General features: G+C 41.6%; 1 protein-coding gene across 3 annotated transcripts in view; it reads left to right on the top strand.

The window, feature by feature from the left end:
- Nucleotides 1-18,570, top strand: part of Prlr (prolactin receptor) — a 174,614-nt gene that overhangs the window by 120,433 nt on the left and 35,611 nt on the right. For 2 of the 3 annotated variants that reach the window (XM_052743139.1, XM_052743137.1), the window contains exon 3: nt 15,639-15,748. In XM_052743139.1, the coding sequence (XP_052599099.1) occupies nt 15,682-15,748 (67 nt within the window). In that variant the 5' untranslated portion in view covers nt 15,639-15,681. Of the gene's footprint in view, nt 1-15,539; nt 15,749-18,570 lie in introns of those variants that run through there. The other variant, XM_052743138.1, reaches the window with a different exon arrangement.

The raw sequence follows: 18,570 nt of genomic DNA, 5'->3' as shown, positions 1-18,570 counted from the left end.
AGGGGGACTCCACTCCCCTCTCTTTTTTTCAGCAGAGAAGAAATTTTCTGCTATGCCTCAATGACCAGAACTGAGTGGGGTGGCCATTCCTAATGTAATCTTTGAACAAAAAAATGAATACAATGACCTTGATTAGCTTGTCTTGCTACTTCCTCATCCCCTGGGGCTGGACACCTGATGCCTGACTGGACTCTGCATAAAAACAAAGGGAGAAGTGGGTGCTGGAGAAAAAAAACAGCAATATCTGCTGGACTCATTTTGTGAATAGGGCTGTGTCATAGACAAGACAAGAAAGCTTCTTCTCCACTGAGCAGCACCCTCCACAGGGAAGCAACCTTATCTCCTTGACCAGGTCAGATCTTCCTGCTATTGTCATGGTACCTGCAGAGCTTTGTTCTTTCTTCTCCTGTCATTTGTGTGTGTGTGTGTGTTTTACTGGGTTCTCTCTCTTTGAGAGACTGTACATATATACTAGAAGAATTCTTTCTGCACAAGATTGTATTTCTGCATCTGGTTCTTGCATCTAAGTATAGGTACCTGGATAAAAAGATGGATGGATGGATGGTGGGTGGGTAGATGGATGATGGAGGGATGGATGGATGGTGGGTGGGTGGGTAGATAGATGATGGATGGTGGGTGGTAGATGGATGGATCAATGGTGGATGGTGGGTGGGTAAATGGATGGATAGGTGGATAGATGGATGGATGGTGGTTGGGTGGGTGGGTGAATGGATAAACAGATGGATGGATAAATGGATAGATGGATAGATGGACATTACAACCACTAAAATGGGTCAATCTACCTGTTCTCTAATCTGCCTACCCACACACACACAGCTGAATCTTTATTCACTTCTTTCCACTCCCACTCAATGAAATTATCTTGGAAGTACTTTTGAATGGAAGTTTTTTTTTTTGCTCTACTCCCAGAGCTAGCCTCGGGTTGGGCTGTTACCTCTCTGGTTAGGTTGGTACCTTTTCTGCTAAGAGAGAGCTTCTAATGGAAGCTGAATAAAATGGAAATGGGAGAAGGGAAAAGCCAGCAAGAGAAACAGGCAATTATCCTGACAGATGAGTAGCCCAGATGTTTGAATGCAGAAGTAGGTCTGAAGGAACATCTTGTTCATGAGTGACAAAGGGTGACTCAATGAGGTAGAGACAGGGCGTGCTCCTTAGGGGAGCACAGGGAGGAGGGTTGACTTTGGGACCGGTCCTGAGCATTATGAGGTGGGAGAAACATGCAGACTTTCTGCATCCTTGGCCTTGTCTGTGCTCTTCCTTTTAGTATCCTTTAGACTTCCAGTCCCTATTGCTTTGCATTACAAGCACTGACAGAAGCTGAGGAGCCAGAGAAAAAATTGCACACAGAATCTCAGACCAAGAGTCCTACTGAACTTACAAGATTTCTTTGTGTAAGATGGCCTGGCCCTTCTCGGGGGCCTGAAGAAGATGTTTTCTGTGAAACTGCCTTTCACCTACTTGTCAGAGCTGAATGGCAAACAATAGCTGGTTTCCCCTGGGTGTTTTAAATGTACTCAGACACAGTAAAGGAATTAGGAAAAGTGGGAGTGAATCTTAAAAGGAACTGAGCAGCCAGTGGGTGAGAGAGCTGTTGAAATCCTTCACTGTAGCCCAAGAGACAGACACATGCTCAGCTACAAAGCTGATGCACGAAGGTTGGCTACCAGCCACTGCTGAACATACTGCCAGAGACACAGGACTCATTCCTATATGGTAGCCTCTGTTCACACCACTAAATGCCAGGTTTTCTTTAGTGAGGTTTTTCTTGTTGTTGAGTGATTGATGCTGTTGAAATGTGTCTCCTCAATTGCAAAAGTAGTCACTTCTTATTTTGTTACATTAGAAAAGTAATCATTACCTACTTTAGAGTAATCGCCCCTCCCAAGGGAATCACTGCTACTGTGTTGGCATGAGTATGCTTCATGGCTAGTGTCTGTGCACCTATGCGGAAGCATATGTCAGAATTAGGATCAGGCATGTCTATTTCAGGTGCCCAGTTATTGCTACACTTCACCTCAGGAAATCACTGAAATTTTAATCCCATTATGTCAAGGGTTAAGTAATATTCCATCATTGTCTATGCTATGATCTAGTTAAGCAGTCCTTTAGGGTCTGATATTTAAATTGTTTTCTAACAATTTGTTTTTGTAAATAACACTGGGGAAGATCAATCTCTTTATTCAAGAAATGTTTTGCATATCTAGATTCACTCAGGATAACTTTCTGAAGGGTATTTTCTGACTCATTGTGTATGTAATATTCTTGAGACTTTTAACATATTATGAGAAAAGTTAAACCAATTAACAATCAAAAGACAAGGTACTAATCCAAATGCATGTATACACTCAGTGATAACATTCTGAAATCCCCCCAAGGGTTGGAAAAAGCAATGAAATAAAATACTTTATATGAAAAATTTTGAAAACTAGTAATTCCATTAAAATAAGCAATGCCATTACTATCTATTTTTGAACCACCCAAGTAGAAGATACACCTTCGTTTGCCAAATATTGTAATGTTAGTGGCTCTTTAAAAGCACAAAATCCTTGCCATCTTCCCTCTTTACATTCAGCAAACACTCAAAACAGTTCATTTCTTCTGAACCATTTATTGAGTACCAATATATAGAGCTTTGAATTAAATATGAGGACTAACACACACACACACACACACACACACTGAATCAATGAGTTTCTAGTCTATCCTGAAGGGTTATGGGGATAGGGAACTGCAGAAAGATAAGTCAAATTCATTAGCATTACTATGTACACCAGCTTTATGAGACCCAGAGTGTCTGCCTGAATGAGGACTGAAACAGGGAATGAGGAGATATCTGGTCTTTCCTTTGGGTGACCATGAACCCACCTTCGCTGCTTCTAAAATACCATGGAGATGTCACGTTTTCTAGTAGCTGGAGTCCTGAGTAGAAAAAGAAACATCTTGGTTTATTTTAACACACTACATGATAGAATTAGTAAGATCCCAGTGGTATTACTGGCTGCCATTTCTCTAGAAATCAGTGTGGCTTTTTGGTGAATTAGCTATGAATGTAGGGGCTAACTGCACAACTGTTTGGAACCATAACAGGAGGCAGGGACTTAGGGGGGTGTGAGGAAAGATAAAGGGAACAAACATAGCAACTGTTGGAGGAGAAAGACAGATGTTTAATAAGAAATTTGGCCAAGTAGCTGACATGTAGTGGCTAGGGAACCTTCAGCCCTGTTAAACCATAAAATCTTTGCTCTTATTAATACTTGGAATAACAAAGGGCTGAGTGTAGTCTCCAGATGGGTGGGGGTAAGAACAAAGGCCACATATTGGAAACTGTGACATTTCAACATTCATCCTTCATTCTTTTCATATTTAAGCACTGCCATACACTCAGAACATTGGTGCTAAAGCTGGAAATCCTTCACCTGAGCTATACAGGGTACAGAGTGACCATGGCCTACTTCTCTTCCCATATTTATTTGCTGGGCCCCTGAGGCTCCATGTGCCTGGTACATGAACCTACAGTTTCAGATAAAAAGTGGGGATTATAATGTCATCCTTTAGACCATAAAAGGCATTCAGCAGTTTGTTCCAAACACCCAGGTATGAGTAAGCCCTGCCACTTAAGCACACCTAGGAGAAGCCTCCCAAGATATTATATTTTGACTTTCAAATAAATTGGCTGTTAATAGAACTAAGAATATCATCAAAGCAGCCATTTCCCCCACATCACATTGGTTTCATAATATTAAAATCAATTTCTGTTTCTAAAACTGGGCTGACAAGTATGGCACTACAATAAGTGCCTGCCAGGTCACGGATGGAAATCATCATGGATAAATGCCCAAGAAGTGTTTGTAGAAAGAAGGAAAATTGGACTGACTCTTTAGTATTGACTTCCCAAACTACTATCCCTCTCCTAGGTTCAGAGAGTGGTGGCCATAAGGCACAGCATTGGTTAAGTGCTATGCAAACAAGCAATCATTTTATTCTTTTGAACCAAAGAGTAAGAATGATTTGCTGGGATTTGCCTAGTCGTTGTTATCATAGAAAAGTGTGCAGATGTTTGCACAGATCTATTTCATAGGCCAGGGAAGATTACTAGTAAAGTGGAAGTTGGGGGCTTCAATTGGCTTGATAAACATCAGTGTCATGGAGGACTTAAGAGACACAAAGATGCAGAGAAGTATCCTTCTATAACCGAGAGCCACCCTTGAGTTTTAAGCTTTCAGCAATTTCTCAAACTGATGTTTTATTTTTAAAATATTTTATTTATTTTTGAAATTTTTCATGTAATATATTTTGATCCTATTTATTCCCCTCTCCTAATTCCTCTCAGATATCCCCCCAACCTCCCTACCCATCTCTCCTCCACTCCCCACCTCTCAAAAGAAAAACAAGGAGTCCAGTTTGTCTTGTCTTGTCTGACTCCTCCTGGGCGTGGGGCTGGCTTTCTTGCTTTTACCTTGTACCACTATTTAAAGCTCAGATAAGCAGCTCAACTACCTGGAATGCATGTGGGATCCAGAAAGCAAACCAAGTGGACATCTGGACAAAATAGATGTAACCAAACCTGTTCATCTACAAGACTGGTGGAGAATTCCTCCAGGCCTCCCTCGCAATGGCTTGCCATCCTTTAAGCTACTTCCTCTTTCCAAATTTGAATTTTCATGTTCGGTTTCTGACTTTATAGAACACAAGCAACGCTGGAGTAGAAGGGGCTGTCAGACTTACTAGAGAGAGTTAAGTAGCAAAAACACAGCTACTGCACATTAAATTAAAGTTTTAAGGGAGCAAAAACAATGAAGGATGGAAAGATGAGGAGAAGAAGAAGAAAAGAAGGCAAACAAGAATATATCGAGGCACTGAGTCCTAGGTGTTTGATTTAAGCAAAACTTCTTTGGCCTGTATTTATTGTCTATATAGTCTCCTGTATCTAGTCACAGCATCTCACTATAACTGATAAGTTCACCAGTGACCTCAACGTCCTAATTAAGAAGCCATAGAAGTGAATAATTTTTAGATGTGTATCCAATTGGTTAAAATAAAAATTTTATTGGGGGGGGGGACATGGTTTAGAAAATTAGATGTATATGCTACCCTTGAATGTGTTTTCATTGAAAAAAAAGAATGAACAAAATTTAAAAGGACTTGGATAAGGATCATTACTTTATTTGAAGACTGTACAATCAAAGTTTTGTCTATTTTTGAGAGCCCTCTTTTTTCCTCAGTTTCCAATAACTAAAATGTTTATGTATTTTGTCTACTAGCCAACTTCCTTGTAGCCAAATCGGATACATTTTAGTACATCTATCCCTGAGTATAAATTAATGCACATGAAATGGTATTGGAGGAATCACCAAGGTCTCAGAGCACATTCCTCAGTAATTTGAAGTACATCTTGAGAGGAAGAAAGAATTCCCTGTTTCAGGGATGCATGTTATTTTCCTCCCTGTGGATCTGAGAGTTGAGCAAAGTGTGAAAATATTATGTTTTATATGGTTTTTGTTAGTGAGTCAGGCTGAGTTTGTAACTCAGTGGTGGACTGCTCACCTTTGTAGCATGAATCTTAAAAAGGTCTTGTTAATAAAAGCAAACCCAAATGTAGATGAATTTCTAAGTGGTCTTATTAAATTAAAAAACATGGAGCAGAAAATAGGGGTGAAAATCTGACAGAGATCAGAGGAATCAGAACAGCCACCGGCTAACCTTACCTCACCACTCGGCAGCTTCCAAAGTGCGAGCTACTCCCTGTCTACCCACACCTTTATTGTCTTGCTGTTCTGCCCTCTCATTGGCTGTCTTAGCCCAGCTACCTCACTTCCTTGCCATTGCCTGTCTGTATAGACCTCCAGGTCTCTATGGTTGGTACTAGGAATAAAGGCATGTGTCACCAGGCTTGGCTCTGTTCCCTAGTGTGGCCTTGAACACATAGAGACCCTGCCTCCTAAGTGATAGGATTAAGGGTGTATGCTAACATTGCACTTCTGTTTTTACTAATAGTGGCTGACCTTTATCCTCTGATCCTCAGATAAATTTTATTGGGGGACACAGATAAATTATCACCACACACCTCAAATTTCCGAGGCTCTAGGTTCAATCCAAAACACCACTAAGGAGGAAAAAAACATTAAAAGCAATCAATCAGTCAATCAACCAGCAAGTGTGAATGTGTGCAACATAACAGGATGGATGGTATAGAAGCTGAACAAAATGACTTTGATAATAGTGTTCAAGATGGCTCTACATCAACAGATCAGGCATCAGAGGTTTTCATTTACTCATGGCTCTTCTGTTCGATTAAATAAAATAGTTACCATCCAAAGTTGGCCATGACAGCCATCTCTAGATTATCTCATAGTTTAGCTAGGCTAAGCAAAACCAGGCATTTTCAATACTCAGCCCCTAGTTTCAAAGCTCATTGATAACTAGATCATTACTTCTCATCCCTGGGAAGTTCAGTGGGTTTAGAGTGGAAATCAAGAGGCTCCTTTCTATTGAATGAGCTCTTAGAACCACCACAAAATTTCCTGCAGGCTAGGAAGAGAAAGGAACACACAGACAGAGATGGTGGGGTTGGGGAGAATATATATGGGGAAAGCTTCAAAGATTAAGACTAGACTAAAAGTGTAGCATTTCTCCCCAGTTTCAGAGGCCACAATCCTCTGACCCCATCTAACTACAGGATGAGTAATAATGAGAACATAAACTGTAGAGTAAAAGGAAAAGAGACCCAGTTGTGATAGTGCTGGACCTTTTTCCTTCTTCTGTGATGTACTCTCAGCAAGCTGGCTGAAGTGGTAAAGAAGAGCAGGAATTAGAAAGAAGAAAGATTTTTGACACGTTCTTGAGAATTTCTCACTAGGCTTAACCAGCTTTCTCAAATGTGGATACAGCCCATCCTCAATGCTCTGAAGATTTTCCCATCAGACACTTGGCCTTTTTCCCAAGAGACACTTGACACTTCATGCCAGATCCTGCTTTATTAGTCAGCTTCCCACACACAGCAAGGCTGAGGTAGAGGTACTATGATCATTGCATCTTACAGATGAGGCCATTGAGGCTCAAGGGGGGCTTCATGGGTTGCTCAAGACCACACAGTCACTCTGAGGAGGGAAAACTTGACCTCACTCTCCTCATGTGCAGTGGTGAAACTGGACCAGGTCCTTTCAAGTCTTGTGTTTCCTTTCAGATCCAAAATGCCATGATTCAAAACTCCAAAAATCTTAAGCAGGCAGCCAAAGAAGCAGTAAAACAGTAATTAACCTTTTTATTATTGTTTTAAATTTCCCCTTCACTTCCAAGCTTGTTTCTAGAAATTAAGAAACATATATAAATAGATAAGGTTGTTACTAGCAATATTTTATTTGTGTAGGGGGATGATTTTTAATGAAATCTAAGCTGTTTTGTGTTTAATTAAATAGCGTGCATGCATACACACAGGCACACACACACACATACTATAAAGAAGAACCTTTTTTAAGCAATCTGGTAAAACATATGTCCTCCTACTATTATATGGCCCTTGGTAGTTGGGTTTGCCATAGTAATAAACAGCAGTGAGATTTCTGTGACTTGAAGCAACATTCACTGTTGCAGCAGGCTGGCCGTGGTGCTTCTGGGATTGGCTGGGCTCTGCCGGGTGCTGTAGAATTCCATTTGCCTTCTTGCGTTGGAACCCAGAGTAAGGATGTAGTCACTATCCAATACAATACTGTAACCCCGCAACTTAGACAAAGAAAATCTAAGCCACATCCTACAACTGTTTCTTGATGGACAGATGCAGCCAAAGTAGTCACAATTATTCATATCTCATTAGCTACTGCCTTCCAAATGGATGAACCTAAAGTAGTGGCATTGAGGTGAGTCCCCTTCTAACACAATACCTGAGTATGTCTTATAATGATAAATGTTTCTCCATGACTGGGAATAAGAAAACATTTAGGGACTATAATCAAATCAGCCCACCACCACGTGGCCTCCATCAAAGCCTCAAATGTGGCATTTCTCACAGAGAGGCAGCCCCTCTACTTCCTTCACAACATCTCCCTTTTCCTTCTTTTACCTCTAATTGGAGTTCTCAAGTTTCAGCTTGAATGACAGTCATAGAACTGCATGCTTGAAATGCCTCTTCCTGGGCCCCACATCCAGAGACATATTACATAAAAAAAAGATAGTGTATCTAGAACAGTCTCTAAAGATAATACTCCCCTGGAATATCTACTACTATAGAACGTTCACAGCACCCAACCTTAGAGCCACCTTTGGATAGTGCGTTTGAGTACTGAGACCCCTATCAAAAAAGAGACGACAACTGGGTGGTTGTGGCACATGCCTTTGATCCCAGCATGGGGGAGGCAGAGGCAGGAGGATCTCAGTGAGTTCAAAGCCAGCCTGATCTACAAAGTGAGCTCCAGGATAGCCAGGGCTGTTACACAGAGAAACCCTGTGGGGGAGCCCACCTCCCCAAAAAAAGCCAAAAACAAACAAACAAACAAGAAAGATGGATAACAGCCTTGGAGAATTTAGAGCCTATGGTACCAAGGTCATCTTACCTGTTCCCAGCTCTCATGCCCAGGTGACATTTTGTGCTTCTGGGATGGAGCTCCCTAAAGGTAGGACAGCTGGTCCTCTGTAGATACCTAAAGTGGAAAGTGTGTGATAAGTAAGTAACACAGGCTCTGGAGTTCAACTACAACCCTCTTTACCCACTAGCTGTATGATCTTAGACAATTCGCAGAACATCTCTGGGCTTCAGCATCCTCATCGGTGAGATGCAAATAATAATAGTACCTATACTTCAAGATTGTCATAAGAGCTAAGCAAATGGACAAAGCAGTAACTGATGTGCAGTATATCCAATACAAGGCTCTCATATTTTATCACTACAGTTGTGAGAAACCTGGGGGTTTGTGAGATAAGGTCATTGTTTGCACATCCCTTACCCTTTTGAATATCAGTGTCCTCATCTTTGACATGAGAATGATAGGATGGGCATAGTAATAAAAATGACAATAATTGCCTCTCTGGTCCTGTAAAGATCTATTGTAAGAATAAGATATGATGATGTGGGAGTGCTATATATATGGCAGCCTACAGTGCAATAAAAGGCTGAGCATTTTGCCCTTGATGTTGAGTCAGAGTCCCAAAGACTAGATTCAGTGTCTCTGTGGTGCTGCCGGCCCACGTAATGATGATCAATCAGTAACCTCTCTCAACCTCAGTTTCCTCTTCTGTCAGTGGGATCTAGTAGTGGAGGCTTGTCTGTATGTGTTAGGCAGCATCACGTTAGCTCTGTCTACTTCTATTATCTTCCAATAATGTACAGAGCTTTTTTTTTTGTGGTCGTTCCCAGTAGGCCCTACTCAAAACCAGTTAGTATCCATCATCCATTGGTATCCAGGGAGATATGGGCTTGATGCTAAAACCCTTAAATCTTAGCTATTGAGGAAGCATTATAACACACAAAGATTACAAGTTCAAGGCTTGCCTTGGATACAGAGTGAGTTCAAGGCCAACACAGTCAACTTAGGAAGACTGTGCTCCCCCCCGAAAAAAATGAGAAGTGAAGAGGAGCTACACCTCAGTGATGAAGTACTTTCTAGCATATGTGAGGCCTTAGGTTTAGGTTTAAAAATTGCTATCAGGAGGAGGGAGAGAAGGATGAGAAGAGGATGGGAAGGGAAGAGGAATAGGAAGAAAGGGAGGAGCAGAAGAAAAAAAGAGGAAGAGGAGGAGAATCATCTGCCGGTGGGGTTGGGTTCAGACCCCTGCAGATACCAATGAGTGGATATTCACATCTCTTGTATAAAATGTCATACCATGTAGATGTAACCTATGCACATCCTCCCATACACTTTAAATCATCCTTAGATTACTTGTAATACCTGTACATTCAATTATTCTGTCCTATTTAGGGAATGGCAAAATATCATATTCGAAAACAATGCAAATGTTCTCCAAATGCTTTCAGTCTGGGTTTGGTGAAGCTACAAATGCAGAAACTGTGGACTAGGGAGTGCCCAACCATCTTCAGAATGTCTAGGGACACAGTGTAGGAATGGGAACTCTCCCATGCTGGTAGTGTGACTCGGGTTGAAATCCACTGGAGTCTGTGGAGTGGTTTAGTGAGCTAGCCGTAAAACATCATATCCAGTACATGATGCTTTTGCAGTTATTTATTGACAGATGATCCCATGAGAGACTGGTTCCTCTGAAAACCAGGCCAACATGGATTTTCCAACATCTGTCCAAACTGTGACCTGGCCAGGGAGAATTAACACTCACCCTGCTCCTCTCCTTTCCTTTAAGCCAAAAAATGCTGAGTAAAACCAAACCTCTGTCAGGGAAAAGCTGTTGCTGGGACTATGGTGAGTGAGTGAGGAGAGTTGGTGTAATTGGAGTTGGAAGCGATGCCTCCAGCTATGGGTAAGCACCTGGTGTGTCAAAGTGACTCCAGTGCAGAGGTGAATACAGCACTGAACTGCAATTTGCCACAGCTAGCTTTGAAGACAGATCTTTCCACGAAGCTACCCTTATGCAGTACCAGCCTGAACCAGCTCCCGTTTGGACCATGCTCTCTGCAGTTCTGAATGCTTCTTACAGAATGCAGCTCTCTGCTTGCATAGCACATGCATGCACACAGCACACCACCCTCTCAGGCCCGTCTTGGGTTTTTGAAACAGGGAAAAGGTGGGATATAGGGAGTCAGAAGTGGGTGTTTTAGAATGTCTCCACATTCATTTCTAGTAGCTTTCACACAACCATGAGGATCTAGCTAAACCACCAAACAGTGGTCCAAATGGGAGCTGACTCAGGTCGGCACTGCACAGGTCACCTGGGAAATTTAATTGCAGATAAATTACCACACTGTGATGTGTGCATCTTTGCACCGGATTCATTTTAATAAAACAAATGCTGAGTGCTTATTCCTAGCTGGAGTTATTGCTCCAAAATCCAGCATGTAACAACCTTAATCTTCAGCATGGTGTGAAAACGGGCTAATCCTTTCTGTTCTTCTCCCCACCCTGAGCAGATTATGCGTTTTGTTTTCCAAATTAAATGCTAGCAGCATTCTGTATTGGAAAGAAAAGTCAAACTGAGAATCAAAGGGCATACATGGGATTCTTTCCCAGTTATTTCGGCCTCTGACCATTTAGTACCTAGGGCAGGTGAGGTGATCCAGTGAGCAGGGGAGCTCAAAGGAAGCACCTAACATTGCATAATACCTCAGTAAATGAGTGCACTTGAAATTAGTGTGCAAAACATGAAGGTTTTCTTGCATTTGAAGGGTAGGTACAAGAAAGATGTTAGAAATGTAGTTAGGTTAATGGGCAGAAGGTATGACAGATAGCATACTGACCACTTACAGTGAAGAACCAATGTGGGTGAGCATTGTGATGTCTGCAGGGCTACCTTGGAATAAAGGTCTTGCCTGCTGGGGGAGGGATGTGACCCCTGAAGAAAACTGACGGTGCTCCTGCAGATTGTCCTACAACCATGCATGTACAGGCAGCGCTAAGTGAATTCAGTGGATTAAAGGGAAAAAAAAAACCACATGGAGTTCACAGGGAATAGTGGGGAGGTGCGGGGATAGATGATAAATTGGAGAGGGACAAAGGGAGGCATATTCGATCAAAATGTATTATATGCATATATGAAGTTCTCAAACAATTTTTTAAAGTTTGCCAAAAAACAGAAACAGCCTAAACATCTAAAATACTAGAATTCATGAAGAAATTATAGTATTTCATTCAGTGAAATATAAATGAAATGAAATGAAAATAAATTATGTAAAGTTGCATACAATAGCCAGAATGCATCATACAACAATGTAGAATGGCAGAAGCCAGACACAGACTCCTACAATGCTTGTTGTGTGATTATATGGTATAAAGTAGGCAGGACTAATCTTGTGTTAGAAGTCAGGAAAGGACTGTTGTGATAGGTAGAGATTAGAAGGAGCCACCAGTTCTGTTTCTGGGCTACTTTTTTTATTCTTTTGCAACTTGGATGGTAGCGTAGATCTATTCACTTGGTAATAACTTGTTGCAGAATACTTAAGGTTGACTCTTTAAGTCTTGAATTGGCTTGTCCATCAAGGATTGTGCTTCTAAGAGCTAAGAAGATCCTCACAATCTCCTAGCTTATTGGGTCCATTTCTCTGGTTAAGGAAACTGAGACCACAGTGACAGAAAAGCAGGATGGAGCAGAGACGATAGGAAGCTCCTAGCATCAGGGGATGGAAGCAAATCCCACACCATGGGAGAGCTGAGGCTTCAGGCTTTTGTAATTGATTATCTCAAGGACTAGATGGGTCAAAACATACAGAGAGAGTCTCAGCAGAAAGGAGGAGGGGCTAGCACCAGGCAGTGATTTGTTGAGAGTTCAGGTCTGTCCTATCTAACACTTGATGGTCATACTGCCTCCTCCCCTAAAGTATGCCTTCCATGATGTGTGGGGGAAAAGGGGGCACTAAGCAAGGCCATGGGCCCCCGACTGGTTTTCCATCTAGTTTCCCAAAAGAATGAGCTGCCAGACCACAGATTGCAACCTCAGCTGTTGGCCTCTGGGGAAGAGGCTGAAAGGGAGATGGTAATAAAGAGGAGCTTTTGGAAAGAGTAGGTCTAAATAGGACCACTGCTGATACAGAAAGCATCCTCAGGGAGAAGAGGGCTAAGGAGTTCGCTTGGCATTTGTGCCACAGCAGGATGGAGCATGGTAGGAGTCTGAATAAGGTAATGGAAAGGGGCATGGAGATGGGCAAGTCTGAGGATTCAGAAGTAAAGAAGCCAAATCAGGCAGTCCTGGACAAAGCAGATGAAAGTTGGGAGCTCACCATAAACCTGCTCATAAATAGAGACTTTACTTTTCAACCACAGTCATACTTAGAGAGTTGGTGATGTGTGGATCCTGAGATGACCGTCCTTGGGCTGAGTGTGCAAGGGTCACTTTTTGCTAACTGGATTCCAAATATTAAAATATTTGCACTACAACATCATGCAAAGTTGTGGACCTTCCTTGGTATCCCAGCCCCAGCTGAAGTGGCTAATAAGGGGGGCCATGCCTGTTTTTGATCAGGATTCGCTTACAGTGGAGAATTGATTCAGAGAGATAAAAACCAAATCTATCCCTGGGCTAGCATCTGCGACCACAAAAACTGGTCTGTGAATCAGCAAGAGGTATGCTTAATGGTAGGGCAAAGGTACGCATCCCATTGACCAGAGATAACGTTTAGCATAGCCCCACTGAAGGAGAACAGTTGCTGTTCTGTTTCCCTCTGAAAGTTTGCTTACCACACCATGGTTACCTTGCCAGAGAGTGTAAGATGAGGAATGAGTTGGGAAGTCATTGCTAAAACACACTAGGAACATGTCTAATTCCTTGGCACAAGAGGTTTGGGGCATTGGAAAATGCCTGGGTGTGACCAGATTCCAGGGTGTGTCTCAGGAAGTCATAGGAGAAAGTTGTTTTACACATGCATAGAGTGGTTTCTGATAGCATTTTTAAAAGGAGAAACTTAAATTAGAAGTTTCTTTGATCCTGCACTAGCAGAAGAGGAAATACAAACAAACAACTAAATCCACTCCTGCCTCTGCTTACCTTGATTCCTATCCTAGTATTTCATTTGCAAAACAGGCCCAGCCCTGTCTGGCAGAGCTTTCTGACCTCACCCACGAGGGGTGATTTATAGCATGGTGATCTCAGGTGTTGTTTATGTGATGCCCAAAGGAGTAAGGAAGTCTCGATAAAGAGATATTATAGAACATCTTCAGCCAGGAAGCAAAATCCCACTTCCGAGCCAGGCTGAGCTTTTAAGATGGCCAGAATGAAGTATGAACATGAAGCTTAGACAGATCAACAATAATGGAGACCCTTAAGCACAAGTAGAGTGACAGCTGAGATAACCTCTACCTGTCCTAGCTTTCAGGCTCTAGTTCACCCAGGTCTTGGCGGACTTCTCCTCACAGCCTTGCCCCATGTGTCTCCTCTATAGAAGGAGACAATTTTGCTATATCACAGATATCCCACAAATCATGATTTTGCAGATGCTCTGGGACTTGCCAGATTGCACTTTCCTGTTAGCATGTGGTTGACAGCCTATTAAACTGTTTCTCTACATTCAGTTTCCATACCTGGTAAAATGGAGCGGGTGGTGGTAACCAGTATCTACTGATGGGGCCACAGAAAGAACAAAATGAAATTCAAGTGATGACTCAGCCCAGGGCCTGGACTATAAGTGAGTCATTTAAAACCCATTTGAAGTCTCTGACCACTTGGTTTAAAGAAAATGCACACACACCCCCTCGAGAGTTTAAAAGAAGCAGATTAGATTGAGAATATGCTACCTGGGGTTGGAGAGTGGGGAATAAGGAATCTAGGCAAAACAAGTGAAAGATCTCCAGCACTTTGATGGGCCCGTGAGGGGGTCAGCAAAGTTCTGAACCAGAATCTTCAATGCAAGGGCACTGCTTGTTGGTGCCGACATACCCCAAGCTTCCAATGTCATTAAAATGTCTATTTCTGTATGATTTCACAAGCAGTAGTGGCAGATTTAACACACCTTTAAAAAATTGTCCACTGAGTAATATGTGTTTGACAGATAGAAGGCTTTCCCTGATCAGAAGGAATGGACAAATTCTGGTCCTTTAGGGGCTCATCAGGCAACTCTTCACATGGCCTAAGATGGGCAACTTTGCCTCCTAGATATTTTTCCCTTGATTTAAAATTAAAATTTAAAGGGAGATTAAAACCATGTGTTTCTGGAAATTTACACATAGTTCATCAAATCTATTGTTTTCTGGGCAATGTTTGAAGTCTAATAAGACTAATGAGAATTTTTTTAAGTTTTTTTAAAATTTTTTTTTAAGGAACATGAGAGGCTTTGAAAGCTGTTCCAAGAGTAAAAATAATAATATTAATAATAAATTGCTCAAAACTCTCTAGCCCTGCAGGTTCAAAATTGACTTATTGCTCTGACCTCAAGAGATTTGAATTATTACTGGAGTTCATTGTCTCTGGTTATGGGGCTTTACAGGAAAGAGAAAGAGGCCACATGGAGGGTCACTAAAATTCGTTATGAGGTTTGCTTCACAGCCATGGCTATATCCCTGGAGACTTCCAGAACCGTCTCAGCCTGAACTTAGACAGGAACCTCCACCCCAACCCTTCCACTCTCAGTCTGGCCCTATCAGTAAATTCTGGCTCAGAACGCTGGAGCCAGAGCCCTCCTTGAATAGTTAGTTCTCTTTCAGGACTCACACTCTATGTTACATAAGTGGGTGCTGTGCTCTTAGACACCTAAACAATGCCGTGGAAATAGAACAACTCTGGTGAGTGCAGAAAACAAAACCCAAACAAATGAAAAGCCAACAGCCTTGACTTCCCTTGAACTCTCTACGTTGTTGTCTGACGACCTCTTGTGGTGAAATCTTTGCCAGCACGTGTGAATCAGTGCTTCTAAACCAAGCCATCCCTTGCTACATTTTCCTACATTCTCTTCCCTGCTGTTCTGTTGGTCACGTTAAGCAAGGAACAAGAATCAGTTGCAAGCACCCAGAATAAAGTGGTGCATGTGCCTGACCGGCTGTAACTGAGCAAATATTACCTGGTGTTTTCTCTTCCAGGGAGCCTCTGATACATTGCCTGTAGCAAGAAACAGGAGCCAACATGAAGGAAAACATGCCATCTGCCCTTGCTTTCATCCTACTTTTTCTCAACATCGGCCTTCTGAATGGTAAGAGACCCTCTTCTTACTCTTCTTGCCTCAAGTGCTTATTGGGGGGTAGAGGCTGTCTCGGTCTGTTGCAATGCAGTTATGAGAAATGAAAACGTTCGTGTCATTTGCTGCTACTAAATTATTTGCCACATTTCTGCATTAAAATTAATGCCAAATCTTATCACTGTGTTCCCTCTCTTCCACCCCCATTTTGAGAGTAGATTGAAAGGGCACTGGGGGTGCCAGGACCTGAGTTCCCATCCAGGTTATAGTCACTAGCTGTGTGATTTGAACCCCTTGTCTATCTCACTGTTTTTAATTTCTCCAAGGAAGGATAATGATATCTCACAAACTTCAGATGAAATAATGTATGTGAACATACCTTTGAAAAACTATAAAGGAATGTAAGCTATTGCCATTACAAGGTGGAAAACAGGTGTAACCACTTTCAGTGTGGGCACTAATAAGAGAAACAAAGCCACAGCTAAATTAAGAGGCATGTAATTGTCTACATAGGTTTCCACATCTATTTCTATGTACTTCTGGGGGTGTGTACTTACGAATGCACCCATGTACACATCAACTGCTTACGGTACCTGATTGTAAATGCTTCTGTGTCTGTATATGTATATGTGTGTGTGGATACCAATGAGTAACCTCTGTGTATTTACATATGTGTATATTGTTGTGTGTATGTGTACCACTATATATTGCCATCATTATGCCTTTGTGTGTATTTCTCTCTGGATATATTTTACATGGGTGTAATGTATTATGTGTGTACTTACTTCTGATGTGGAATCTGTGTAGGCAAGTGTCTGCATTTCTTGGACCTGTATAATATCCCTTGTGTCTGTTCACTGAGACAGTCCATAAAGTTTGTTTCCTCAAGGGGCATGAAAATAACATTCAACTGGTTGTAATCTCACAACCTTACCTTTTCCCCTTGAGTTTCCTAAAAGTGCTATTAATAACCAGTAAAAATGTAGAAAAGATAAGTTCAGAGGGAGGGGAAAGAGAGGGAGAAGGAGAAAGAAGAGAAGAGAAACAAAAATCATGATAACCCGTCAAAGAAACTCTTAAGTACTCAAGTAATCAACAACGGCCCTGTCCAGCTTCAAGTAGCCTCACTATTGAGCTACAGAGTTTGAAGGTTGGCTGTAGATGAATTTCTAAATGGTCTTTTTAAATAAAAAACACGGAGCCAAATATAGGGGTGAAAGCCTTAGATCAGGGAAATAGGGAAAGCCACCAGCCAACCTTACCTCACCAACTCTGCAGCTTCCAAATGAAAGCTACTTCCTGTCTTACCCAAGCCTTTATTGCCTTGCTGTTCTGCCCTCTCATTGGCTTTCTTAGCCCAGCTACCTCACTTCCTTGTCACTGTCTGTCTGTACAGATCTCCAGGTCTCTATGGTTGGTACTGTGATTAAAGGTACCAACACGCTTGACTCTGTTCCCTAGTATGGCCCTGAACACTTAGAGACCCTGCCTGATGATCGAATTAAGGGCATGTGCTGCCTGACTTTTTATTTACTTGAAATAGCTGTCCTTTTCCTCTGATCTCCAGGCAAGCTTTATTAAAGCACAAATAAAATATCACCACATTTGCCCTTTTTTATCTAATAAAAATTAAAAATAAATTTTAAAAAGTTATAACTAATATATGAAAAACTATATACAATAAATACAATAACTATATACAATATATACAAGCAATAAATACATCAACAATATCTAGTCCATTTGCATTTGACAAATTCAAAGAAATTATTCAATTATCTATTCTATTTTGGTGAGTCCAAAATGTACCTAATTCACTTTCTATCCTAACTTATATTACCAACAGAAAACTATCTTATGATGTCTTTCAAACTTATACACAACACCTCTTAGTAAGTTTGTTTTCTGAATTTCTTAACAAGGAAAACTGTAACTATAACTATCTATTCTTCAACTCCCTCAGAGACCCAAGAAGGAAATAATATTACGTGGTAAAACATGAAGTGCAAACAAGCAACTTCCAAAAAAAAAATGTGACTTGACAGAAACAGTCAGCTGCCTGAACAGTCACCTGACTTTTCTCTGCATGTTGGGGCATCATCTTCGACCTATAGGCTTAGTGTATCTGACAGACTCATTTGTGAAGTAGGATGTACACAAAGCCTACAGCTTGACTTCACATCCAGTGAGAGTATTTCGTGTACCAGATAAACTTGAATCCCATCAGTGTCCTGTCATGATTCAGGATTTTAAATTCTAGAAATTGCTGGTGTTTTTGGAATTCAGCTGCCCATTCTTCTCAGCTTGTGCGTGGCTTCATTTCAGCATCCCATTCTTCTTGGCTTGTGGGTGTCTTCATCTCCTTTATTAAATGCCAGTCTACCATTGAGAGGTTAGACTCTGTTAGCCTAGTTACTCCTTCAAGAATAACTGTTTCAGCTACTGTTCCACTGCACTCTAGAAGTCATCAGTCCACTGCCTGTTCAGTTGCCTTCAAAGAAAGGGGCACTGTGCCTTTTCCAGACTGCAAAGTCACTTCAGGGATGGTGCCATATTGTCCTAGCCTCGGAGGACACCTGTTGCCAAAGCTGCAACCACATTTGTCTTGGCAAGGATCAGTAGTCCTTTGTTTTGTGTCCTGTTTGTCCATTTTGGATAGCATGCTGTCAGCAATTGATTCAAGGGCACTTTATTGCCCAGTGGCTAACTTTCGCCACAATCAAAGTTAACTCCACATGCATTTTCTTCAATGCCTATATCTTCTCTGAAGTAGATTGGTGCTGCCAGGAGCCAACATGTCTCATAGTCATTAAAAAAAAATCTTATGTTATTAAAAC

Source organism: Peromyscus californicus, unplaced genomic scaffold (assembly GCF_007827085.1).
Source record: "Peromyscus californicus insignis strain IS unplaced genomic scaffold, ASM782708v3 Scaffold_18__1_contigs__length_77618521, whole genome shotgun sequence".
Classification (NCBI taxonomy): Eukaryota; Metazoa; Chordata; class Mammalia; order Rodentia; family Cricetidae; genus Peromyscus; species Peromyscus californicus.
Note: the sequence above shows the minus strand (reverse complement) of the source record. Positions and strands in the feature narration are given on the sequence as shown.